A 26,686-nucleotide genomic window follows, 5' to 3' on the forward strand; every position below is an offset into this window, starting at 1 on the left:
CAAGAGCTGAACAGAACTGCACCTGCTGGAGAGAAGGTTCTAGGCTTCCACAGAGCTCCCCCACCAGCTCTCCAACAGGCAATCAAGGTACCACACCTGCAACTAATGAAACATGGGTTGAGGAGCCTGGATCACCATCTGCCTGGACACTGGTCACAAGGCTACCCAGGCCCTCTCCTTGTCGTGACCAGCAATCCCATATTCTTAACAGCAGAAAAAATATCTGCACAGACTGGGGAACTGGCCATGGGGGACACTGGGAGGCCTAATGTTCAGATATACATTAGCACTGCAGTGTGGGAGGGGAGCACACATGTATATCTCAAGGTAGCCGAGTCAGCTCATCCAATAAAGAGCTGGATTTGTGTCACTGCCATGCATGGGAGTGTGATCATAGAATCATAGAAGATTAGGGTTGGAAGAGACCTCAGGAGGTCATCTAGTCCAATCCCCTGCTCAAAGCAGGACCAACACCAACTAAATCATCTCAGCCAAGGCTTTGTCAAGCCAGGCCTTAAAAACCTCTAAGGATGGAGATTCCACCACCTCCCTAGGTAACCCATTCCAGTGCTTCACCACCCTCCTAGAGAAATAGTGTTTCCTAATATCCAAACTAGACCTCCCACACTGCAACTTAAGACCATTGCTCCTTGTTCTGTCATCCGCCATCACTGAGAACAGCCTAACTCCATCCTCTTTGGAACCCCCCTTCAGGTAGTTGAATGCTGCTATCAAATCCCACCTCACTCTTCTCCAGACTAAATAACCTCAGTTCCCGCAGCCTCTCCTCGTAAGTCAGGTGCCCCAGCCCCCTAATCATTTTCGTTGCCCTCCGCTGGACTCTCTCCAATTTGTCCACATCCCTTCTGTAGTGGGGGGACCAAAACTGAACACAGTACTCCACGTGTGGCCTCACCAGCGCCGAATAGTGATGGGCAAGGGGGGGTGGAGCTTCCCAATGCACAGCAAGAGTGCACTCTGGGGCAAGGGAAGACAATGGCCGTCAACCTCTGGAAGGAACCTTCAGCACAGGAGCATTGAGACAATTTCCCCCAACTCCACTCTGCAGGGCCTTCCACATGGTTTCATCACAGGTTTGAGCATCCTCTAGGTCACCACTGGACCTGAGGCCTTGGTTTCTCCACAGAAGCAAAGATCTGCAGGGCTGTTGACGCTGGTAGACCAAGTGGCAGCTCTTGCCAAGGTTGTAGGCATTAGCTAAGAACTGACAAGCTCATAGCTGGAAACCAAACCAGTTCACCTGTATGTTAGTTTTGTTCAGAATATGTATTAGTCTTATAAGAAGGCATTTAGTATTTTGACTCTATTAAATGCTTGTAAGTTGCTGCATGCATTAATCTCACTTGTAATGTCTGTACTCCATACTACAAGGTAAAATATAAGTTTGTTTTATAATTGCAAAAATGCCTGCTCTGAACTTGTGAACTAGACAGGTAAAGTGGCTCCCCCTGCCCATCCAGGAGGACTATCAAAATTAAGTGAGCTATTGTAAGACAAAAGCTTTGTTGATTACCCCATCCACCCATGGGCAAGTATGTACAGAAGGCCTCGTCCTATAGGTTTAGATGCTGGAAGAGGGAAATAAAATTAGCTAACATGAAGAATTTTCATCTCTTTGCTATTTGGACTCTCACTGGGGCTGGAGCTAAGAAACAAAAAGCAGAGATTCCCAGGGTCAACCTGGGTTAACCCCTAAAAAGAGATTCAATGCTGATAGATTATATCTGTCACCTTTTGAATCACAGATTGAAACTCATCGGTGTATATATGCTTGCTTGCTTTAGCCTGTAAATAACTCATTTCTTTTTCCCAGTGAATAAACCTTTAGTTAGTTTATTACAGGATTTGCTACAGGAGTTGTCTTTGGTGAGAGATCTAAGGTACATATTGATCTGGGGTAAGTGACTGGTCTTTGGGCTCTGGAAACAACCTTAATATTTTGTGATTTTTGATGTAACTGACCATTTATCACTAAGTCTAGCTTGCCTGGGTGGCAAGATAGACTGGCGAGCCCAAGGGCATTGTCTATGACTCCATAGTAAGACTGGTATAATGATCTAGGAGTTCACATTGGTTACTCGGTTGGTGAAATCTAATTACAGAACATACCACCAGTTTGGGGTGTCTACCTGGTTTTGACAGTCTGTCCTGAGGTTGGCCACTCCAGACAGCGTGACAAGGGCCATCTCTGTCTGGTGTCCCCATTCCTTCCCCAGGGCTGTCACTCTCTAGGGCCCATACTCACCATGACACTGGCCCTATATCATGTTGCAAGGTGGTGCTGTAAACTCAGGCTATCTAGGAAAGTGTCACGTAATCAGGGCAGGCACTAGCAAATATGAGGTATCATTTAAAGCCATTCAATCATCCCTCAGCTATGTAGTCTCCAAGCCTTGCTCCAGCTCTTCTGCCAGTTGTGGAAATAGTGACTGTGTCTAGACCTGGCATGGAGGAAGTTAGGAGGGTCAGGAAAGGAGATTTGTGGGACACAAAGAGTGTGAGGGGCTGCCCTGTGTCTAGCCAGGGCAGTGAAAAAGGGGGAGACAGCAGCATTTGCTCCCACTCCACCCACATGATTTGGAACAGAAGCAGCTCCTGCTGGGCTAGGGTTGCCACTTCTGAGGTGCAAAAAAATGGGAGATCCTGCTGATCCTGAGCCAATAAAACTGGCCAGCTGGCAGTGTGTCCTGAGCACCCTGACAGATTTCCCCGGACAGCTACCTCAAAAAAGGGATGATCCTGGGAAAACCTAGACAGGTGGCACCCTTAGTTACTGGAGACCCCGCGACTGAAACGGGGCAGCATTCTCTGAAACAGCCTCAGTCAAGTTGCTGAGCAGGAGGCTCCTGTCAGTGCTGCCTGCCAAGAGGGAGCAGGGCTCCTGAGAACAAAAAGCCTAAGCTGCCCCCTTCATGGTGCTTTCCGGGCGCTGAGCAGTTTACGCAACAGGTAATCGAATCCCCGTGCACTTAAATCCCAGAGGTTTAACTGCCTGGAGGCCTGAAACACAGAGTATCATGGCAGGTTATGGCACCAATTTAGGGCTGAGCAGCTTTAACCCTGCTAATCCGCATCAAGTGGCTCAGATCAGCAGCCCCTTGATTGCCCCAAAGCAGCGTTCACTAGCAAAGCGTTCTCAGTCCAGGGGGTGCATAGGCAGCCACTCCCAGGTGACACTTCCGAATGGAATGGCTACACTGGGTAATGTTCTGTTCCCAGCATTAGTTTAGTGCTGGAGCTTGGACCAAGGGCCCTGTTGGACTTCACCCCTCTGCCATGATTCTGGATGACAAACAGCACAACCCCATAGCACTCGCCCCCAAAGGGCTCTCCTGCACCTGCTGCACTCACCGGACACTCTGAAGGATTTGCTGCCACATGTCTGTACAAGTGCCTGTGACTTGCAGTTCAGCTCTGCCCAACTCTAGTGCTGGACTTAGAAACTCACGCGCCCCAACCGCAGCTACCGCCTTCTCTGATTTCTCAGTGAGGATGCAAACTACCTATATATAGTCTGCTAGTGCCACCTGCTGCCTTCATATGGAATTGCAAATGGCCCAGTCACCTGGGCACCTCTCCAATTCACCTATAGTTTTGGATGAGACAAAAAAGTGAGGCCCTGTCCTAAGCATCAGGGTGTTCTAGCTGCATTCTAGCCTAGGGAATCATATTTTGCCTCCCTAACATTCCATTGCAGTCTCATTTGGATAAAGGATTCTCCTTCACCTCCTGTCCTAAACTGCCTTGTAGTACCGTTAGTGCAGAATGGCTGCTGTATTTCACCCATAAGATGCTGGTATTTCAGTGATGGGGGAAGAAACTTCCTCTGTCTATGCGGTGTTCCAGGTGAAATGGAATAATTCATAGATTTCAAGGCCAGAAGAAACCATTGTGATCATCTAGTCTGACCTCCTGTGTAACAGGCCAAAGACCTTCCCTGAAATAATTCCTGTTTGAACTAGAGCATGTTTTTTTTTTAGAAAAACAACAATCTTTGAGATCCTTGGTGCTGAAGACCCATTTGCTGAGAGTCTCTTTGCATTTTCAGGGCAGCCTGCACCTCTGGCAGCGGGAGGAAAGTGGGTTCCCTGGGTCTTTCAGAGCCTGGCATTTGGATTCATAAGCAGAGACTGTATTAAGAAATCAAGTGAATGAGCAGCACAGAACGAAGAATTAGAACTCAACTGTATGGAAGCCAGCTGGGAAGTCCTGTAAGAATGCTAATTAAAGTGCAACAGACTATGATCTCTCTGAAATGAAGGAGAGTCCAAGGGGAGTCCACCTTATACTGGGAAATCTTTATTATTTATTTCTTAGCAATAAATACAAGTGAAGTGGCCTGTGCAGTTAGATGAGGAAGTGGCTCAAAGATCTCAAGGTAAAATCCTCAGTATGAGGATTGCGGGAAAGGAACCAACATAGATAGTTAAGGCTCCAAAGAGAAAGATAAGGGCTGAATGAGTTACTGCTGTTAAAGGGCTAAGGGGAATCAGATGGTCTTTAGCTAAGATATAAGGGGAGACAGTTTTGGGCTATTAATAAAAAGGAGGCAAGGGGAGATAGGGGACTCCTCATTGTTTTTGCTGATACAGACTAACACGGCTAACACTCTGGATCCTGGTATGGTTGAAACTAAAACTGCATTTTCAATAGGGCTCTAAAGCACTGAAGTTTTGTCTGTGCGGAACTGAGGAAGCCCTGAAGGGAAAAAGAGTGCAAGGGAATCCTGGGAAATCGTCTACTCTTGGACTGCTGCAGTATCTACCCAGTAAACAAGAATAATTTTCTGTTAAACTGCTACCTCCAGTGGCCAAAATGCAGAACATTTGGCAGGAGTAGCTATAGCTGAATTCAACAAGACTTTCCTATAATTTTAATGTGCATCCTAAGTCCATGCATTTTCTCAGGGAGATATCTGGTTTGAACTACAAAACCCTTTACTATCTACTTTATTCCCCTTTTTCTCGATACATCTGAAATGAGCAGAGGTTGACCACATATAATATACTGATTTTCTCCAGACATGCTGCAAATTAATTCAGCTGCTGGCAGCTCTCTCTGCACTTTTACCCTAGAGCTTTGCTGCTGACCTGCCCTTCTAAAAATGACAATGCTACTGTTCTGAACAGTTGTGGGTTCAAACACTGTCAGTTGTAGTGCTTGCTTAGATTACTGCAGAATACCCTAATTGTAAAAGGGAAAGCACCCCAGAGTTTGAATGATGAACATTTAACAAGACAATTTGCCTCAATTAAGAACAGAATTAAATTAAGCAGTATCAGACTTGTCATCTTAAATACACTTTGCGAACATTAACTCGTCCATCCTAAGAACATGCCAAGAAAAGGGATAAAGGATTATTTTCCTCTCCTGCTTACAAATGGGAAACCTTCCCTGGCCATGGTTGCAGCAGGGCCTGAGAACCAGGAACGAACAGGAAATTGACAAGACTCTAAAGCAAAACTGACGCCTCTCCAGTTTCATTGCCCAAACTGAGTGAAAGGCAGAATGCAAACAAGCAGCATCAATAGGGCAAAGTCATGTTTATCTTTACGATTACTTCAGTCCTTTCAGGAGTCATTAGTGACATAAGGAAGGACAGGATGGGTGGCTATTAACAGCATGGCTTTGCAGTTTCCCGTTAATGTTGCTGCTTTTCATTAATGAGAGGTGTAGAATTTGTCCCATTTTGTTGCCCTTAAGTTTGATTCCAAGGCACAGTATTTGTCCTGGAGCAAAGAGAAGGGAATTCAGTCTCCATTCTACCTCGGGCATACACACAGGTATGTGCATTCTCAGGATAATATTCCACCCAGGAGCCGCAAGAGGAACTCAAGAGAAGCCCTGGAGCTCCTACTCCCTTCCCAGTCTGGTATCTAAGGAGATCAAAACCACAAAAGTGTTATTAAAGCCATATCTGATCGGATGGAATATGTAGGGTGGTGGACAGGGAATTAACTCACCCAGTGCTCATTAACAAGAATAGGAATTCCTCACTCACACTGCTGACATTCCCCAAGCAGCTCTGACTACTTTAGCTATGGGATTCATTATCTTCATAGCAAGTAGGCTTCCACTAACAGTGCTTTCTTTTTTACGATGTCTGTTAATTGTGCCTATCCGGCATGCAGCAAAGTGAGGAGCAGGACCTACGGTTCTGTGACTTTTCTGAGCTTCCCCGGCCCAGCTGCTTTTATATCGTTCAGAAAAAAAGGGTGGCAAAGAAATTTGCCCTAATGCACTTCAGTCTAGCAGATATAACTCCAAGGCCGCTGCACAGCCAGCATCTATTATAAGGGATCACAAACCTTTTAAGGACATGAACCACATTTTAATAGAGAGAGAGTTTCTTAGACATCTCCCCTCCCCTTTGCCATTGCACTTGGCTCCTACTGATCATTGCATATCACCCCTATAATGACTATAGCAAATGCTCTCATGGCAAAGTAATAGTAAGCATTTGAGTGTATTTTAGCTCCAGTTTAGCACCTGAAAACAAGCAGGAGAAGCCGTCACAGCGTAACCGGCCAGCTCACTACACACTATCAGTAAGGGCTCCACAGATCAGAGTCTGAGCACTGCTGCTTGAAAAGGCACCTGGACATACCTTGAGTTTGAAAGGATCTCTCTAGTGCTCAATTTGTAATGAAAGAGGTGCCGGGGCTCAAGCAATTTTTTACATTCATATAAATGTATGTATGCATTCATATAAATGTATGATGCAGCAAACCCAGAGGTGCTAGGGCTATGAACTGACAAGCCCAGAGATGCTGGGGCTCAGCCCTGGCACAAATTAAGCACTGGATCTCTCTATAAAACCATCACAGGGCCTAACAACATCAGCCACACTATCAGAGGCTCGTTCACCTGCACATCCACCAATGTGATATATGCCATCATGTGCCAGCAATGCCCCTCTGCCATGTACATTGGTCAAACTGGACAGTCTCTACGTAAAAGAATAAATGGACACAAATCAGATGTCAAGAATTATAACATTCATAAACCAGTCGGAGAACACTTCAATCTCTCTGGTCACGCAATCACAGACATGAGGGTCGCTATCTTAAAGCAAAAAAACTTCAAATCCAGACTCCAGCGAGAAACTGCTGAATTGGAATTCATTTGCAAATTGGATACTATTAATTTGGGCTTGAATAGAGACTGGGAGTGGCTAAGTCATTATGCAAGGTAGCCTGTCTCCCCTTGTTTTTTTCCTGCAAAACCCCCCCCAAGACGTTCTGGTTAAACTTGGATTATTGCTGTGCACATTGTAAGATGAGCTGTTGCCAGCAGGAGAATGAGTTTGTGTGTGTGGTTTTTGGAAGGGGGGGGTGTGGGGGGGGGTGAGAAAACCTGGATTAGTGCTGGAGGTGACCCACCTTGATTATCATGCGCATTATAAAGAGGGGTTTCAAAGGGGGATGGGCTGTTGCCAGCAGGAGAGTGAGTTTGTATGTGTGTGTGTGTGTGGGGGGGGAAAGGGTGAGAAAACCTGGATTTGTGCTGGAAATGGCTCTACTTGATGATCACTTTAGATAAGCTGTTGCCAGCGGGGGAGTGGGGTGGGAGGAAGTTTTGTTTCATGGTCTCTGTGTGTATATAATGTCTTCTGCAGTTTCCACGATATGCTATGCATCCGATGAAGTGAGCTGTAGCTCACGAAAGCTCATGCTCAAATAAACTGGTTAGTCTCTAAGGTGCCACAAGTACTCCTTTTCTTTCTATAAAACTAACTCCTATGCTATGGGCCAAAAGGCAGCTAGAGAAACTGCAATAATTTTGTGTGGATTGGGTTCCCTCTGGTGGACATAAGGAGTTCATGGCGTCACTGATAGTGCTTTCCCCTGTTCTAGCGCCTTCATCAAAGGATCTCAAAGGCCTTTACACATGTCAATGACTTAAGCCTCACAAGTTAGTATCCTTATGCCTTATCCCTGTTTTACAGAGGAAAGAAAACTGAGACAGTGAGAGGGAAACTGGTGACTTATTCATGGTTATCCAGTGAGTCAGTGACAGAGCTGAGGCTAGAGCCCAAGAGTCCTGACTCTCAGTGCTTGTGCTTTTGTATCTTGGGGTAAGATGGTAACTTGTAAAATCTAAAACAACCATTGTGATCTTCAGAGTCACTGTGAGCCTCTGACTTGAGTTTGTGGAGGTGACTGTAATGCTTGGCCCTTCTCCTTAGGCCAAGACTATAACAGGGTTCAAAAAAGAACCAGAAATATTCATGGAGGATAGGTCCATCAATGGCTATTAGCCAGGATGGGCAGGGATGGTGTCCCTAGCCTCTGTTTGCCAGAAGCTGGGAATGGGCGACGGGATGGATCACTTGATGATTACCTGTTCTATTCATTCTCTCTGAAGCACCAGGCATTGGCCACTGTTGAAAGACGGGATACTGGGCTAGATGTTCTTATGTTTGTAGAGGAAGTGCATCCCTGGTCACACCGGCCTTGGTTAATAGTCCCTTTTTCAGAGGAACTAAGTCAGCTTCAGCATCTCAGAGAATCTCACTAAGGGAACAAATATCTCAGTGTGTAACAACGTTGCAAGGAGCCCTCCTTACTCATTGACATGCTGGGGGGACCAGGCTGTCACCTCTTCATGTGGCCACCTCATAGCTTGCTGGCTAGAATATACTTGTGCTGCGTTGGGCGCTGTCCTGCATGTTCTGGCAGCTTCCTGGGAGCTTCCTTTTCTGGGCTTCTATATACACTTTATCATAAGAACCATAACATCTCCCCACCCCCAATCTCCACTAACTTCAGAAGCCCTGTGAACTATCCAGAGCTGATTACCAGAGAGGGCTGAGAAGCATTTCCTCACCCTCTAGGGCTGAATCTGCTGGTCATGTCCCAGTTGATTTGAAGGACAAAATCCGTCCAAGCCTAGAGATAATTATAAGGGGAATGGATGAGGGTCTGACAGGAAGTTCATCTTCTAGATATGCCCTGTATAACCACTGCCCAGAAACGGCTTCACACAGGAAAAATCCACATATCACATGTTCACCTTTTAATAGTACTAAGGGTCTCTGCACAGTGCATTTCCTAGGGACCTGGTGGCTCTGTCTTGGGTCATCATTTCTTTCCAGGGGGATACAAATCCCAAGAAAATGCCCCACAACTCATTTGTTATTGCTTAAATCAAATCAAGAACTCTCATCCCTCTTGCACGGAACATGTGCCTGAGCAGAGAGCCTGTGGCCTCTGGCTGGATCGTGGGGCCCAAGGAAGAGCTCTATCCACACCCCAACACCCACAAACAATGGGCAGGAAAAGATGCCCCCTTCTCAAAGGAAACAGTGGCCTCAAGGGATTCAGCTGGTCTAGAGGAGATTTGTTTTGCCCCGAAATCTGCCCCATGCATGAATGGCGGCCTCTGTACTCAGCCTTGATTATTATATCTCGGTAAGAAATGCTGAACTCCTAAGCGCTTCCGAGCCGTTAATTCCTGAATCTTATTAACAGCAAATAAATTATTACATCTGAGAGCGGCTCAAGGTATCACCTCCCTCCTCCCGTGGGAAGTCTGTCCACGAGGCCTCCACAATGGCTGATGCCTCAAAACATCTTACATAAAACTTAGGTTCAGGTAGTTGCTAGCAGCCTGGAGGAGTCACAAAGGGTCTTCCTCTCTCCATACCTACTGTCCCAACATCCCATCATCAGATCTCCAGACCCCTTCTGCACAGCACCCTCCCCATCACTGCCCATACAGATCTCCTTCCCATGGTCTACTGTAGTAAGTATGGGAATAAACATTTGTGTTTTCCCAGCTGGAGATGGTCCCTTTTCTGCCTCTTTCATTCTCAGGAGAGCTCACAAATGTTTCACTGCTACCTCCAGCAAGGATTAGCCCTTTCTGTTGCTAATTAGGAAGCTAAGAGGGTCCTTAGGGCACTTCGCAATGAAACTGAGACCATTACATGAAGGGTAGACAGTGGGATTGTTGAAGGGGGAGGAGGAGTTACACAACAGCCTCATAGAACCAGATGATTTGTTGTTACATGTGCTGGTTTCAGAGACTCAGCAACATAAAGAAAACAAAAACAACATTCAGATCCAAGACTGTTTATTTAGGTCACTGCTACCCAGGGGTTGTAATGGTTGGGATATCATACTCAGAGTCTGGGTGTGAAAGTCCTGGCACTATTGCCCTCAGGGTGTGGATCCTGTTGAGCTCAAGAGGCTGTGTTAGTGCCTTAGGGTATGGATCCTGCAGTGCTTGGGGGTGGAAACACAAATCTGGGCTAGTACTCTAGAGTTCTCCTATGCTCAGAGGCTGGGAGCGAGAGTCCTGATGCTACTGTGCTATAAGACATCGGATCTAAGTCAGGACGTGAGTTTGGCTGAGGTAGGCAGGACTGGCTAACCCAGGGATCTGTACCCAGGTGCATGGACATGGGCAAACTCTGCACTGAAGAATACACCCTCAGTGAGAGAGACCATCAAAGCCGGACATCCCGCGTAGGGGTTTATCCCAAGCGGCCATGCTGTTGGGACTCTAAACTGGAAGGGTTTTTTTTAAAGAATGGTTCTTCTTCGAGTGATTGTTCACGTCCATTCCAATTAGGTGTGCGCGTGCTGCGTGCATGGACGTCGGAAATTTTTTCCCTTAGCAGCTCCGGTTGGGACGGCGGGGAGCCCCCTAGAGTGGCGCCCTCATGGCGGTGTATATATTACCCTGCCAGCCTGACCCCCCTCAGTTCCTTCTTACCGTCCGTGGCGGCGTTGGAATGTTCTCTCGCTAGCGAGTGATCCCTTAGCCTTTTCGTACATAGTTATCAGTAGTTTAGAAATCCTTTGTTTCAGGTGTCTGGAAGCTACTTCCAGCACCAGCCTTGGGCTGCGGGGCATGCCGCAAGCCCAGGGTTTTAAAGCTTGCACTGTGTGCCGCAAGTCTATGCCCAACAGCGACCCCCACGACTCCTGCCTCCAGGGTCTGGGAGAGTCTCACCAAGCTGAGCGCTGCAAGATCTGCAAGGCCTTTAAGCCGTGCACCAAAAAAGAAAGAGACTTTCACCTTAAGCAGTTGCTCATGGAGGCCGCGTTACGGCCTCTGGCCTCTGACAGTCCGGCCCCGGCCCTGGTGCCCTCAGTGTGAAGTGCCCTGACGTCCATGCGTCACCCAGCGCTGCCCAGGCACCGAAACTTATCGGCACCAAGACAGGACGACAAACTTTGGGACTGATCGACTTCTCCGGCACCAACTAAGTGGCACAAGCAAGGGGAAAGAGGGCGCTGGCCCCGGAGAGCTGACAAGCTGTTCAAAGATGCTCCCGGCACGCAGACGTATTGTGAGCCCGAGCCAAGAACTGGCACCATCGACTCCAGTGCCACAGGCCCTGTTGAGTCTGGTACCCAGCCAATTTAGTGCCATCAAGAGCTGGAGGAGGTCCTCGAACACCCCTCCACACCCGACACTTTCGAGGCAGCAAAGGACCTCATTGAGTTGTCGGTACCGAGCCCCCTCCTGTGCAGGGAGAAGCCTCCGGCACCACCTAAAAGGGTGCCGTCCAGAGGAAAGCTGGCAATGGTGCACTGCTCCCAGCACTGTTCTCGGTCGAGTTCAGCATCCAATTATTCCCCAGCTCCCATGACCCAATGTGATGTTTTGGCACTGGAGGTGGACCTACCAGCGGTACCTGCAGCATCGGTACGCCGGTCCCCAGCACCATCAGCCACCTGGCACCGGAGCATGGCACAGTCTTTGGTACTGAATACAGGACATCAATCCCGGTCCTGGGACTCCCGGCACCACTCTCTGGTTCCCCAGCACCCTGCGACCGCTCAACATTTGGCACTGCCCTGGTCCTCACAGTCAGAATCCCCTGGGTCCAAGGCCGACTCTGGCCGCTCTAGCTATAGTAGACAGAGAACAATAGCTAGCAGAGAATCCCAACCATCCTGACAACCGCAATGGGCCCCTCCAGGTCAGTGGCCCTTCTGGACCCCATGGGCCTACCACCAGCAGGAAGGCATCTCTCCTAGAGCCTCTAGGCCTGGTCAGTCTCTGCGACCCCATTCCAGGTCACTGCACAGACGCCCATCAAGGACAAGGGAGGCCACTCTCTCTAGGCCCCCTCCGGACTAACAAGAGCAACTGGTGCCCCCAGGCCCATTACCCAAGACAGCGCCAAGCTCTGCAGTGCCTCAAGAAATGCCAGCCCCGCAGGGCCCTGAGATGACCTAGGTCTGTGGGGACACATAGGAGGATCTAGATGAAGACAACTTACAGCACCTCACTTCCTCCTCTTCCCCAGACGAGACTGTGGTGGGTACGTCAGTCTCAGGACCACCACCTATAGACCACAAGGCTCACCAGGAGCCTCTCCGCAGAATCACCCTCAATATGGGCCTTCAAGCAGAGGAAACGGTCGAGCACGAGGATCCGATGGTGGACATTCTGACCTCCGAGGGTCCCTCCAGAATCACGCTCCCCCTCATAAAGACTATACAGTCAAATTACAACACTATTTGGCAGACCCCTGCCTCCATCACCCTGACGGCTAGGGGGATAGAGAAGAAATACTTTGCCCCCTCCAAAGGCTACGAGTTCCTGTTCTGCCACCCGACTCCTTGTTCCCTAGTCGTTTCAGTGATCAGCGAAAGGGAACGACATGGCCAACAAGCCTCGGCCCCCAAGGCCAAGGAAGCTAAGCGCTTGGACCTTTTTGGTAGAAAGATCTACTCCTCTGGGGGCCTCCAGCTGTGCATAGCCAATCAACAGGCGATCCTCAATAGACACAACTTTAATTCTTGGACAGCAGTGTCCAAGTTTAAGGATTGCCTGCCCCAGGACACACACCCTGAGTTTGCAGCTTTAGTCGAGGAAGGGAAGACGGTAGCTAAGACTTCCTTGCAAGCCTCCCTTGACTCGGCGGATGCTGCAGCCAGAACCATCGCTTCAGGAGTAGTCATGCGATGCTCAGTGTGGCTGCAGGTGTCGGGCCTTCCTCCAGAGGTCCAGAATACCCTCCAAAACCTCCCCTTTGAAGGTTCGGGCCTCTTCTCGGAGCAAACAGACACCAGGCTGCATGGCCTCAAGGACTCCAGGGTGACGCTGAAGTTGCTAGGAAGGCATACGGCGGCGACCCAGAGAAAACCCTTTAAGCCTCAGCTGCCGCAGCAGAGGCAGTACCATCCCCGACCTAGGCAGGAACCGTACCACAGGCGGGGCAGAAATAACAGGCGCAGACAGAACAACGCGCCTAACCAGGGCCAGAATAAGCCTCAACCGGGTAACAAGTAAGGGTTTTGAAGGCGCACCCGAGGACAGCCTACTAACCCAGTTCCCAGATCCATTCCCAAGGTTTTCAAACTGATTATCCCACTTTCACTGTGCATGGTCCCATATAACATCGGACTGATGGGTCCTATGCATGGTACAGGTGGGATACGCTCTCCAGTTTTCCTCTTCCCCACCCTCCCACCCACCTTCCCTGTCCCTCTTCAGGGACCCCTCTCATGAGCAACTCCTTATGCAGGAGGTTCGTTCGCTCCTCGCGATAGGTGTGGTGGAGGAGGTTCCACAGGAGCTAAGGGGAAAGGAGTTTTATTCCCATTACTTTCTAATCCCCAAGGCAAAGGGGGGTCTTTGACCCATTTTAGACCTTTGTGGACTCAACACATTTTTGGTCAAGCTCCAGTTCCGCATGGTCTCCCTGAGCACTGTTATTCCGTCTTTGGATCCGGGGGATTGGTACACTGCCCTCGACATGAAGGACGCATACTTTCATATCACTATTCATCCAGCGCACCGAGGCTTCCTCCAGTTCGTCATAAACCAGCATCACTACCACTTCATGGTTCTCCCGTTCGGCCTCTCCTCAGCCCCCCGAGTGTTCACAAAATGCATGTCGGTGGTGGCAGCCTTCCTGCGGAAAAGGCACATTCAAGTGTACCCATACGTCGATGACTGGCTTCTCACAGGTCGTTCCATGGAAGAAGTTCAGTCCCACGTGACGATGGCCATAGAGACGTTTCACAGGCTGGGGCTCCTCCTCAATGTGCCCAAATCATCTCTCATACCCACCCAAAGGTTAGAGTTTATAGGGTCAGCCCTGGACCCAATACAGGCAAAAGCGAGCCTTCCAGAGCCCAGATTCCAGGCCATACAGCAGATCGTAAATTCAATGCTGCGGTATCCCACTACTACAGTCAGGTGTTGCCTACAGCTAATATGGCATCATGCACGTACGTGGTCAAGCATGCCTAACTCAGACCCTTACAAGCGTGGCTCACACTGTCTTACCATCCGTACAGAGACCCCCGGGACCTTGTGGTGACAATCCCTGTTCAGGTGCTAGAAACCCTGCGCTGGTGGCTGGACCGACCGGTGGTCTGTGCAGAGGTCCCCTTCGCCAAGCCCCAACCTTCTCTGATGCTAGTAATGGACACATCAGTTCTGGGGCGCACACTTAGGGGACCTGAGGACGCAAGGCTTGTGGTCGAGGGATGAGATACCTCTCCATATCAACCTGAAGGGGCTCAGAGCGGTTCGTCTGGCCTGCCAAACCTTTCACGCCATATTACAAGGTCACAGCATGACAGTCCTGACAGACAATACCACCGCCATGTTCTATATAAACAAACAAGGCGGATCCCACTCCTCAACTCTCTGCCGCGAGTCTCTCCTTCTCTGGGACTTCTGTATAGCCCGCTCCATTCAGCTTGAAGCACCCTACTTCCCAGAAGTGCGGAACGAGCTTGCAGATCACCTCAGCAGGTCTTATCACATGCACGAGTGGTCAATCAGGTTGGACATCATACAGTCAGTCTTCCAAAAGTGGGGTTATCCCCAACTAGACCTCTTCGCCGCCAAGAGCAACTGTTAGTGCCCTCAGTTCTGCTCTTTCCAAAACCACAGTCCGATTTCAGTCGCCAGTGCGTTCTTAATATCATGGGGTGGGGGTCTGAAATATGCCTTCCCTCCTATTCTGCTTGTCCACCAGGTCCTCCTCAAAATTCACAGAGACAGGGTGACAGTAATCATGATCGCCTCGTCTTGGCCCCATCAGCATTGGTTTACAACCATTATAGAGTTGTCTGTGGATGCCCCGATTGCACTGTCCCTCCACCGAGACCTGATCATGCAGGACCATGGGCGCCTCCTTCACCCGAACCTGCAATCCCTGCACCTCATGGCGTGGAAACTCCGTGGCTAAGTTCCACGGAAAGACAGTGCTCTCAGTCGGTGAGGCAGATTCTCCTTGGCAGTAGGAAACCTTCCACTAGGGCGGCCTACCTGGCGAAATGGAAAAGGTTTCCCTGTTGGTATGAACCCAAGCATCTTCAACTGCTCCAGGCTACCATCCCAGTTATTCTAGAATACCTCCTATACCTTAAACATCAAGGTCTAGCCCTTTCCTCCATCAGAGTACAGCTGGCAGCCATTTCAGCTTTCCATCCAGGGTACTCTGGGTACTCGGTGTTTTCTAATCCCATAGTGGGGCGATTCCTCAAAGGTCTGGAAAGGGTGTTCCCGTATTCTCGCCCACCTGTCCCAACCTGGAATTGAACTTGGTCCTCTCCAAACTCATGAGCCTACCATTTGAGCCCCTGGCCCCTTGCTCCCTCCTCTACCTTTCTTGGAAGGTGGCGTTCCTGGTGGCCATTACATCAGCAAGGAGGGTGTCCGAGGTGAGGGCCCTCACCTCTGAACCACCTTACACAGTGTTTCATAAGGACAAGGTGCAGCTTAGACTGCACCCTAAATTTCTCCCCAAGGTGGTCTCCCAATTCCACATGGGTCAGGACATTTGCTTACCGATGTTCTTTCCTAAACCCCACATGAGCCTGAGACACCACAGCCTGCACACCCTGGCATTCTACGTAGCGTGAACAAAACTTTTCTGCAAGTCAACCCAATTGTTTGTCGCCATAGCTGACAGAATGAAGAGTCTTCCGGTTTCTGTGCAACACGTATCGTCCTGGATCGCAGACTGCATTCGCACATGCTATGAGTTGGCCAAGGTTCCAGCCCCAGCAATCACGGCCCATTCAACCAGAGCACAGGCATTTTTGACAGCCTTTCTGGCTCAGGTCCCTATCCACGAGATTTGCAAAGCTGCCACCTGGTCTTCAGTACACACGTTTACAGCCCACTATGCTATTAACCAACAGGCCAGAGATGATGCGGCAGTCGGCAGAGCTGTTCTCCAATCAATCGTTCCATGATGCCTACCTGCCTCCTATGGTAAGCTTGGAAGTCACCTAATTGGAATGGACGTGAACAATCACTTGAAAAAGAAAAGACGGTTACCTACCTTTTTGTTACTGTTGTTCTTCGAGATGTGTTGTTCACGTCCATTACAATACCCACCCCCCTTCCCCTCTGTCTGAATCAACGGCAAGAAGGAACCGAGGGGGGGTTGGGCCGGCATGGTAATATATACACTTCCATGAGAGCGCCACTCTAGGGGGCTCCCCTTTCGTCCTGATGGGAGCTGCTAAGGGAAAAAGTTTCTGATGTCCATGCATGTGGTGCGTGCACACCTAATTGTAATGGATGTGAACAACACATCTTGAAGAACAACAGTTATGAAAAGGTAGGTAACCATGTTTTTTAGAATATCCTGCAGGGAATTAAACTCAAAGTCAAAAAGAGGCTGCTGCAGAAACCTTCTCACTTACTGTGTTTATTGTTTTGCCACACCTAAAGTGTACTGTGACCTGACATGGTCCCTGCCCCAAAGCACTTACAATATAATTTCACATGACCCAGGAGAAGCAACACAATAGTGGGGTAGAGATGGGAGGGGATCCCAACGCTAAGATGACACAGTTGACCGAAGGGCGGGGCACAGCATGGAAGAAGGTGGTTTTTTATTTGCAAGATTACATAGATATAAATAAATAAATGTCTCTTGGAATAGAGTGCCTCAGAAGACTCACTTCTTGAGGGTGTTGCAGTAGAAGAGGCCGAGGAAAGAACAGAAGTCAGGATAAATTAATATGGCTAAGGGGCAAGCCCAAGAGTGCATTCAGGTCAAACCATGAACTCCGCCCCCCTGCGCCCCCCAACCAGCAATCAAGCATGAATGAGGCCAACAGAGCCAAAGAGAAATGGGAGGAAATTTCCCCCCATCATGCTCAGTAACAATGACCAGAGCAAAGGAACCCTCCCTGAACAGCATCCTCAGTCTGTGCGGTTAAACCTCTAATAAAATAATAATAATTAATAACCACAAGTTAACATGGGCCAGATCCAAAGCTCCTTCCACTTAGTCCTCACTCAAGGAAACTCCTGGTCTTGCCTTCAGGTACTACAGTGATGGGCCAGATATAAGAACGTGGTATATTGCACTAGTGCAACAGCCATCTTGCTGGGGGAAGAGAGAGGAGGGAAAGAGTAGGAATAAACGATCCATTCCCAACAGTAGGAAGAGGTTAATTGTGTGATTCCCCCATGAATCACCACCAAGACTGATGATGGCCAAGATAAGTCAAATACAGCCCCTTTGAATTCAGTGGCATAGTTCTCTAGGACTTCAGTGGGACCAAGATTTGGCTTTCTATGAATGATCCAGAAGAAGGAGTGATTAGTGAGGGGGCCTGATTTGATTATGGCAGAACATTTAACTTAGTCAAGATGAGGGAGGGTCGTGAAGAATTTCCAAAGGCCCTAATAAAGGCTTTTGCTCCTGCTCCTACTGAAGTCAATGGGTATTTTAGCATGGTCTTCAACTGGAGCAGGACAGAGCACAGAGCTAGGTGTTCGGGGAACATGATAGCAGATGAAATTCTACGTGGAACAATGCAATTTAAGGCATGTTGAAAGCAGTTGTACACACAGTTGTGTGCCCGTTATGCACTGTGCATACCATTGGCAGGGAGGTACCAAGTCATCAGCACTGGGCCCTCCTAATGGCAGCAGCGAGGAGCAGTAGTGCTGGCCAGATCACTGCCCATTTGAGTTTGGCTCTGTGGCCCTCCCATCATGACCGGAGGGGCACGGGGCCAAAACTGAGTGAGTGGCACATGGGGGGTGTCACAGCCCCACTCACATTTGGCCCCACAGCCCTTGTCATGACTAGGAGGCCCCACAGGGCCAAACCTCAGCTGCACTGCAACCCCCAAGCAACAGATTGCAACCCTGCTCACTCAGTTTTGGTCCTATCATGACAGAGGGGACATGGGGCAAAACCTGAGCATGCTATGGGGCAGCTAGCACTGCTGCTCATCAATGCTGCCATGGGGCCAAGTCCTGCACCATCTGTTATAACTATAATGCAGGAACTAGAGGGCACTTGGTTAATAACAAGGAAACATTTAAAATTGTGTAGAACAGTTGACTCACTGCAGGTGGCTGGGCGCGCTGTAGCAGCTCCTTCCTGTCTAGTGCTCCCTGCCAACAGTTGCTCTAGGGGTCTCCCTCTTCTCATCACTCAGCCCTCCAGCCAGGTCACTTTTTAATCCCACCCTTTCCAGGGTGCCAGAAAGTCCAATAAATCATTGCAAGGCTTTGTATCAGATTTCCAGCCTCTGACTCTGGGGCCAGGGATCCTTACATCCTTTTCTCCCGTCTTTAAAGTCACTCTTATCTCCTCATGTCAGGGGGGCTTCAAACCACTTTCCCCATTGGTTGGTAAAGGAACTCAAGGTCCACCCTCTACACCAGGTTCCCATCCAGGGACCTTACGGTGAGCAGCCAAGGTCTGCTCAGTCAGACACATAGGCACTCCTTCCTGGACTCCTTACTATTAGCCTTTCCTCAGGCCTTTCCCCCCGGGACTCTTTGTAATGAGCCACACCTCCCAGGGCTTCTGCCCAGAGGTCTGGTTTCTACCCTTGTGTCAGGATCAGCAACAGAAGTTTGCTTAAATCCTGTGTCTTCACAGTACATTCCCTTCCATGCGCTCCCTCCTAGCCTGCAAGAGCCTTCCTGTTTCCCACAGGTCTCTCCATGCCTTAGGGCTAAACAAGTAACTACACAATTCCTACCCCCAACCCTATCTACTCCAATTTCCTGCCTTTATAGCTCCATCCAGCTCCTCCACACCTGGGCTTCAATTTTAATTGTCCCTGGCTCACCTGTCAGGAGCAACCAATTGCATTCAGAACCGGCATAGGGGTATACATCTCATCACAAAGGGATTAAAGGAAATACATTTTATGTGGCATATACCTAACCTGTGGGACTCTTTGCTGCAGAATGTGACCAAAGGCAAATAGCTTAGAATAAAAAAAGAGTATTTAGATAAGTGTATGAAAACAAACAACCCCCAACCCCCCCCCCCCAAAAAAAAAACCCCCAAAACCCCAAACAAACACCTTCCTCAGCATTTGAAGTGACTAGGGCAAAATTACTGGGATTATCCTCATGGCTCAAGACATACACTGATCACTGGCTATGGTAAAGAAGAAGTGTCCCTACCATTGTATAATACTGCACAGTTAGCTATATTTTGGCAGTTTTATGACACTGTTGGAGACAATCTCCCAGAATAGATGGGTCATTATTGGTCTGTTCCAGTCTGGTAATTCCTATGTTCCTAGTCTCAGGATTCACAAACTCAGTTTCTTAAGGCGACATGGTAACACACACCAGGGCACTAGAAACAAGATTTACATTCCTACCCTCTAAGTACAGCAGGATTCACAAACTGTTCAACAGGAAGAAGAAACCTGCAAAGCTGCAATGCAGAGACTTAGGGGTCAGAGTAGACAGCAAGAAGTGGCCAATGTGATCCTGGATTCCATACACAAAGGCAGAGAGGTACGAGCTGCCTTTTTTGGGTGTTTGTACAGCACATACCACAGTGGGCTCCTGGTCCATGACTGGAGTGCTTAGGCACTATGGTAATACAAATAATAAATAATCATCGTCATCATCCTCTCCACAGCTCTGATGCAGTAATACATCTATATGCTGCAGATGTATTATAATTCTTACCTATATCACATCCTCCTTTTGCTAGCCACCTGATGGCAATTTCACATACCTGCTCATACACACAAAGCCCATATGCCTGGAATATTGCGTTCAGTTCCAGGCACCGCTCCACCAGAAAAATATTGTCAAATAGGAACGAGTTCAAAGAACAGCAACAAAAATGATCATAGGGCTGGAGGAACTGATGAGGAAAACATTAAAGGTAGCAAAATCTGTCTAGTTTGCCTGGGAGTGACACAATAAGAGTTTCCAGACAGCTGTAATGTGTAAACAGCCCTGATGGAGGAAGATTATTTAGCATAATAAAAGGAGGTATAACTATGAGTAATTAGAGGAAATAAGACAGGAAAATGTTCCTCATCTTCATGTTGAGTTTTCCCTAATGGTAAGATATCAGGCTGTACAATTTTATTATTATTTATTGAGGAACCACAGTCAAAGAACAAGGTTCCAGTGTGGGAAGCATGGTACAGACCAGTGAAACGTAGCCCTGCCCTAGACAGTTTACAATCTACATGACAGACAGGATGCAATATGTGGATGAAACAGACAAATGCGGTGGGAGTGGGTGGGAAGGATGAGGGAATGATAAAATGAACAGTTTAGAGAAAAGCAGAAGTCAGTCACCTGCCCAAGGAATGTGATTGAAGCCCCATCACCTGGGACATTTCAAACTAGATTGGACAAAGCAACAGAAAATTTCTTTCAGCATTGGTCTACATGACATAATAGGATTCTTCCACCCTAACTTGTGTGATACAGTGCTAGATCCTCCAGCCCCTGAGCACATAAGCAATAGCCCCTGTGTAGCGGGGTCCACAGCCCAGGGAACTAGTACCAGGATTCATCCTCCCACCCCCTAAACATGGTGGGATCCATAGCTCAGGAAACTAGCACCAGAATTCACACTCCCAGCCTCTGAATGCACCAGGACCTACACACCTGTTGATCATAATAAGCTCTTGTGTTGCTTCTCATTCTTCCCCTAAGCTTGGTGTCTAGCATCATGTTAAAACTCCATTTTTACACCTAGAGGCCCCAACTCCTGCTGTGTTACACTGTGTAGTTTTGCTGCCATGTTTAACTCTTAAACTTCTAGGCTAATTCTGAACAGCACCTGTCCTCATGATCTTCCCCCCTCTCTGGCATTCACCTTGAGCCCCAGAGCCCATGAGGATGTGCTGCTTTTATCTATGGAAGAGAAGTAGAAGTTCTGCGTGATGGGAGCTGGGGGGATGAGATAGGATGGGGAGGCTCAGAGGCTGATGTTCTGTGTGGGGGCAGGCTAGCATGGCAGTGTCTCAGAAGCTCTGAATATTAGCCCTGGCTAAGCCTTAGTCTCAAAGTGGATTCCTCAAGACAAAGAGTAGATTCAGTAGCCTAGGAACTCACATAGTTGGCAGGATCACACCTCGTCAGCGCTGAAGGCTGAGCTAAGCTGCAGGGCTAAAGCCGTGACACTTTCACCCAGTTAGGATCTTTCCTCCCTCCAGAGTGGAACCCCCCCAATACTGGCAAGGTGATTTTCCTCCCTTCCTCAGAGCACACAGGAGAATCTGGTTCAACTCAGCCTTGTGCAAGTTTATAGGCACTGGCCATGGGGGGCAGCTGGATTCAGTATGCCCTTTGGGTCAGAGTATGTTTCCATGGACAGTCAGGCTTGGAATGTGCTGAATGTTCCCATGGGCCAGTGAAACCAGCGTGGGGAAGAAAGGAAGGGGAAATATACTCAGCATGTCTCCGTGAGAGGTAAAACAAAGCCTGCACCGTCTCCAAGTGCCTGAAGCAGGTGGTGAAATGTTGGCAGGGCCAGTTCTGTGCAGTTGTCTCCCATTTCACAGTTGGCGGCTGCCAACATGTCTGGGTGATTGGTGCTTGATGGAGTAGCCGCCCCAGGCCATGGCAGCGTTAAACACAATGCTGTGAAGGGAATCCAGCTCCTTTCTGTGTGCGTAAGCACAGTCTACATTTCTACAGTCTACAATTCCTTTTTGTCTAATAAGAACAGAACAAGCACTCAGCTGACTGATCCATCTCATTGTCCAGAGGCAGTCAGAGGCTAGGGACTCCCAGAGCATGGGGTCGCATCCCCAGCCATCTTGGCTAATGGCCATTGATGGACCTATCCTCCATGAACTTCTTTAGTTCTTTTTTGAACCCCATTATAGTATGGGGCTTCACAACATCCCCAGGCAATAAGAGTCCCAGATTGACCGTGCCTTGTGTGAGAAAGTACGTCCTTTTGTTTGTTTTAAACCTGCTGCCTGTTCATTTCATTGGGTGACCCCTGGTCCTTGTGTTCGGTGAAGGGGTAAATAACACTTCCGTATTCACTTCCTCCACACCCGTCACGATTCTATAGACCTCTATCACATCCCCCATTAGTTGTCTCTTTTCCATGTCTGTAACTGGGATGATTCCTGCAGGGACTGAAGTAGCTGGCATCTCCCGCCACAGCCAGCACTCCTGCCCTATTCCCTTCAGTGCCTCCTGCTGCGTGAAGCAGGGACTGGAGTACCTGAGAGCTACCCCCCCAGCCAATAGTTCTTCATTCTTGAATGGCCATTTCCCATGGTCTCTATGTTTGTCTGCCCATTGCTCTTCCTTTTCTTATGTCCATATACCTCTCTTCAGTGATGTGTAGTTGACCCGACAGGAGCCACAGTGGCTCTTGGAAGATGTCAATGCGAGGTTCCTCCTTTTGGTGCAGAGTTCTCAGAGCCCCCTTGCAACTGTGAAGGGGTGGCCTGACCCTTAACAAATGCTTGGCTGGAAGAAAAACAGACTTAGCTAATCCCTCAGGAAAATGATTACAGCCACAGAGCTGCCTCCCAGTGGCACAGGATTTGGGATTCATTTTATTAAAACACTGCACAGTCAAATACAAAGGGTGTTCTGAGGCCACTGCAGAGCCCTGGGAAAAGAACAAGTATGACCCCCTCCCATTTCTAAAGTGCCCCCGTTAGAGCAGAACCTTGGATCCAGACAGGGGGCTGTATATTTAACATTCTCACAGGCTGAGGGGGATGCAGCTCACAGATGGCTGCTGTGATGTAAAATCCTCCAAAGGGAAATTTCTAAGTGTGGGTGGGGGGTGTGGGGGTGTGTGTGGGGGTATTTGAAAAATCTGAAAACTGTTTTGTTTTTTCAAGGAAAACCTAAAAAATTTCCACAATATTTTTGTTTTGTTTTGTTTTGAGCATAAATGAAATAGTTTAGTCTTCACAAATGTTTCACAGGAAATAAAATACCATTCCCGACCAGCTCCTGATTCTTACTTTTATATGTGTGTGTGTCTGTGTGTTTGTCTGTGTCAATTGCTATGTGTATAATGAGACTGAATAGCGGGAGATTGAGACTCTGCGGCAGATGCTGGGAATCCGTAAGGCAAGTTACACTGATTTAATTACATTGACTTCACAGGGGCAGCAGTAAAGCAACAGAGGAGGATAAGGATCTTTTTTTCTCTCCCTTAATTCTCCATTTGAGGGAACAAGAAGCTGCTTCTTTTAATGCTCCAGTTAAAGTACTGTCCTGTACCAGTGATAGCATGTCCTCTAGGGAAACAACATTTATCTGCAGATGGGTTTAGCTACATCACCTCACTCAGTTTGCTGCCACATTTCTTCATGTTGAGGACAGTGAGATCCCCACCCCCAGGGTACTAACCCATCCCAGTCTCTGGATGCAGAAGGATCCACACCTCAGAAGCACTACCACCAAGATCCGTAGCCCAGCACTATCAGGTTCTTGGTAGGTTAATAATTAAAATTCAGATAGCTTTGTTTTAGACTCTGTCACTGATTCTAGCCTGGACGCATGTTTGGGCAAGACAAAACAAGCAGGTGCCGCTAAGCCATGGGTGGCCAACCTGCGGCTCCTGAGCCGCATGTAGCTCTTCAGAGGTTAATATGCGGCTCCTTACCTAGGCACTGATTCCAGGGCTGGACAGATAGATGCTAACTTTCCAATGTGCTGGGGGTACTCACTGCTCAACCCCCTGCTCTGCCTCAAGCCCTGCCCCCCCTCCACCCCCTCCCCCAAGGCCCCTGCCCCTTCACCTGAGTCTGCCATGCCCTCGCTCCTCCCACCTCCCCCCCATAGCCTCCTGTGCATGTGAAACAGCTGACTGTGGTGGCGGAGGGGTGGGGGGGAGTAGACTCTGATTGATGGGGGGCTGACGGCAGGCGGGGGGGGCTGGGGAGTGGATGGGGGGGCTGCTGACATATTACTGTGGCTCTTTGGCAATGTACATTGGTAAATTCTGGCTCCTTCTCAGGCTCAGGTTGGCCACCCCTGCTCTAAGCAAAGGGAACAAACCCCTTTCTCCTTTCAGCTTCTGGATGGTTTGTGTGACTGGTCTGAGCCTCAAGGCCTTCTGCACTCCACAGCACCATAGATGGAACCCAGCCTGGGCCCTTAGGCTCACAATACAGGCCTCTACCATCCAAGTTAAAGCCGCAGCTCCACCAGCCCAGAAAGAGGGAACTGTTACACACAAGCAGGTGTGACATAACCCCTCCCATAAGCCTCTGCCTTTCTAATGTTCCTGGAATGACTCTGGCTGTTCTTTACTAGCTTCTCTATTTCCATTAGTTCCAGGCTCCTCAGCAGCAGCCAGTGCAGAGACAAGCATATGGAGGGGACTGAAGGGAACCAGGCTGAAGAAGAGGTTCTTCACAGCTTTGCATAGGCTTCCGAACACCTCCCTCCCCCATATCCACTGTTGCAGAGCTATGCCTAGTGGGTGTCCCACAATGCACTCATGTACCCGACCTGTGTGGAGATCAAAGGAGCACAAAGAGGGATGCACAGCTTGTTCTGAAACTGGAGAGGTGACAGATGCAGAAGGGGAAGCCGCAGCTGGGTGCCTGTTTATTTTTCCTGGCGGTTCCTCCCTGACTGTGCAGGGTCTCTGCCCACAGGCTGTTTTCCTGGGAGAAGCAGTTAAAGATTTTCACTTGAACTCATCATATCCTGTTTTTACCGGCCTCTTTAAACTGAAGCTATTGAGAGTGTGAGAGAAAAAGGGACAGCTTCACACACATTCGCTCTACAGCAGAACCAGTCAACTCTGGGTTTCAGAGGCTCTGAGAGAGCAGCTTCTCCTGGGTAACAAAGAGCCCTGATGAAGCAGTGTCCTCTGGTTAGCACAGAGGCCATGGCAGAGAAAGCTGTCAAAGTATCTGCTAGTTCAGGGGTGGGCAAACTTTTTGGCCGTCGGAGTTGTGAAACTGTATGGAGGGCTGGGTAGGGAAGACTGTGCCTCCCCAAACAGCCTGGCCCCCGCCCACTTCCCGCCCCCCTCAGAACCCCTGACCCATCCAATGCTCCTTGTCCCCTGACCACCCCCACCTGGGACCCTGGCCCCTAACCGCCCCCTGGGACCACATCCCCTATCCAACCCCCCCTTCTCCATGTCCGATGACTTCCCCGACCCCCATCCACACCCCCGGGCCCAGACAGGCAGCCCCGGGACTCCCATGCCTATCCAACCCCCCCGCTCCCTGTCCCCTGACTGCCCCGACCCCTATCCACACCCCCACCCCCAGACAGGCCCCCCTGGGACTCCTACACCTATCCAACACCCCCTGTTCTCTGTCCCCTCACTGCCCCCCGGGACTCCCTGCCTCTTATCCAACCCTCCCCTTACCATGCTGCTCAGAGCAGCAAAGCCCTGCCGCCTGGCCAGAGCCAGCAATGCCACCGCTGCGCTGCCTGGCAGGAGTGGTGAACCAGAGCGCTGGCATTGCGTCGCGCTGAGGCTGCACGGGAGGGGGGGACAGCAGGGATGGGGCCAGGGGCTAGTCTCCCCAGCCAGGAGCTCAGGGGCTGGGCAGGACAGTCTCGCGGGCTGGATGTGGCCCACGGGCCGTAGTTTGCCCATCTCTGTGCTAGTTCTTAACGGAAGATCCCTATCCAGTCCTGGTTGAAGAAATGCTGCCATTGTACCAGAAGGAAATCTCTGCCTCTCAGGACAGAAGCTTAGCTTTCTGTGAGATCTCTCCCCATCCCTGTCATGCTGCAAGCTGCCATTGTCCCATCCCTTCTCTTCTTGACTTAGGGAGGAGGGGAGTACATTCACCAAAGCGGAGAGCTAGGTCTGCAAGAGATGGTGTTCGTGTGGTGCATCTAGAGATTAGCACCCCTGCTCTGCTTGGGGCCCCATGTTTTGCTCCTCCTCCCCTGCTCTGGGACTTGGGACTCTGGCGCCTGCCAGCTTTGTTGTACAGCTGGACATGGAGAGGTAATTTCACAATTCTTTGGAGCTGCTCTGGGTTCACTGGCCTCTGAAATCCATCCCACTGTGTATTGCTGACATTCCTTTTCCCTCTGCAATGGTTTCCCCATCCAGGGTATTGCCAGGTGTTACTGCTTCTGACTGCAGCATGGCGCTGTGTACGAGGAAGGCGCTTCGCCGCATCAGCTCAGAGTTCAATGTCCCTGCATATTTCAGCTCCCTGGGGACTGCCAGGATGCTGAGGGTTAGCAATGATCCTGGCACATCACTCTGGGGAAGGATTGGAAGTGGAGGGCACGGCTATTTTATCCTTCTGTGCTTCCTGATCCCAGAGGATCAGAATGGACAGCATGAAGTGCCAGGCAGGAAATGATAGCATTAGCTGAGGTTTCTCACATTGTCTGGGGAGGAGACCACTTCCCTCTCCCAGACCCCCTATAAGTTCTATAGACACTCTCAGCATTACTGGGAGACATTCATTTTTCAAACCCTAGCCCTGAAGGCTCCTTTGTGAGCCACCTT

At 49.3% G+C, this 26,686-nt stretch overlaps 1 protein-coding gene and 1 long non-coding RNA gene across 3 annotated transcripts in view; one reads left to right on the forward strand and one right to left on the reverse strand.

The window, feature by feature from the left end:
- LOC102942209 (epoxide hydrolase 1) overlaps window positions 1–26,686 on the reverse strand; it is a 60,577-nt gene that overhangs the window by 16,426 nt on the left and 17,465 nt on the right. Inside the window, exon 1 of one of the 2 annotated variants that reach the window (XM_007071655.4) lies at window positions 3,373–3,516. The exons of the other annotated variant lie outside the window; for it this stretch is intronic. Coding sequence (XP_007071717.2) covers window positions 3,373–3,401 — 29 coding nt within the window. The 5' untranslated portion in view covers window positions 3,402–3,516. Of the gene's footprint in view, window positions 1–3,372; window positions 3,517–26,686 lie in introns of those variants that run through there. 2 annotated transcript variants of the gene reach the window in all.
- Window positions 776–26,588, forward strand: LOC122465147. Its single transcript, XR_006289757.1, has 3 exons — window positions 776–928; window positions 17,370–17,379; window positions 26,577–26,588. It is a non-coding gene; the product is annotated as an uncharacterized LOC122465147 (long non-coding RNA).

This window comes from Chelonia mydas, chromosome 3, assembly GCF_015237465.2.
Source record: "Chelonia mydas isolate rCheMyd1 chromosome 3, rCheMyd1.pri.v2, whole genome shotgun sequence".
Taxonomy (NCBI): domain Eukaryota; kingdom Metazoa; phylum Chordata; order Testudines; family Cheloniidae; genus Chelonia; species Chelonia mydas.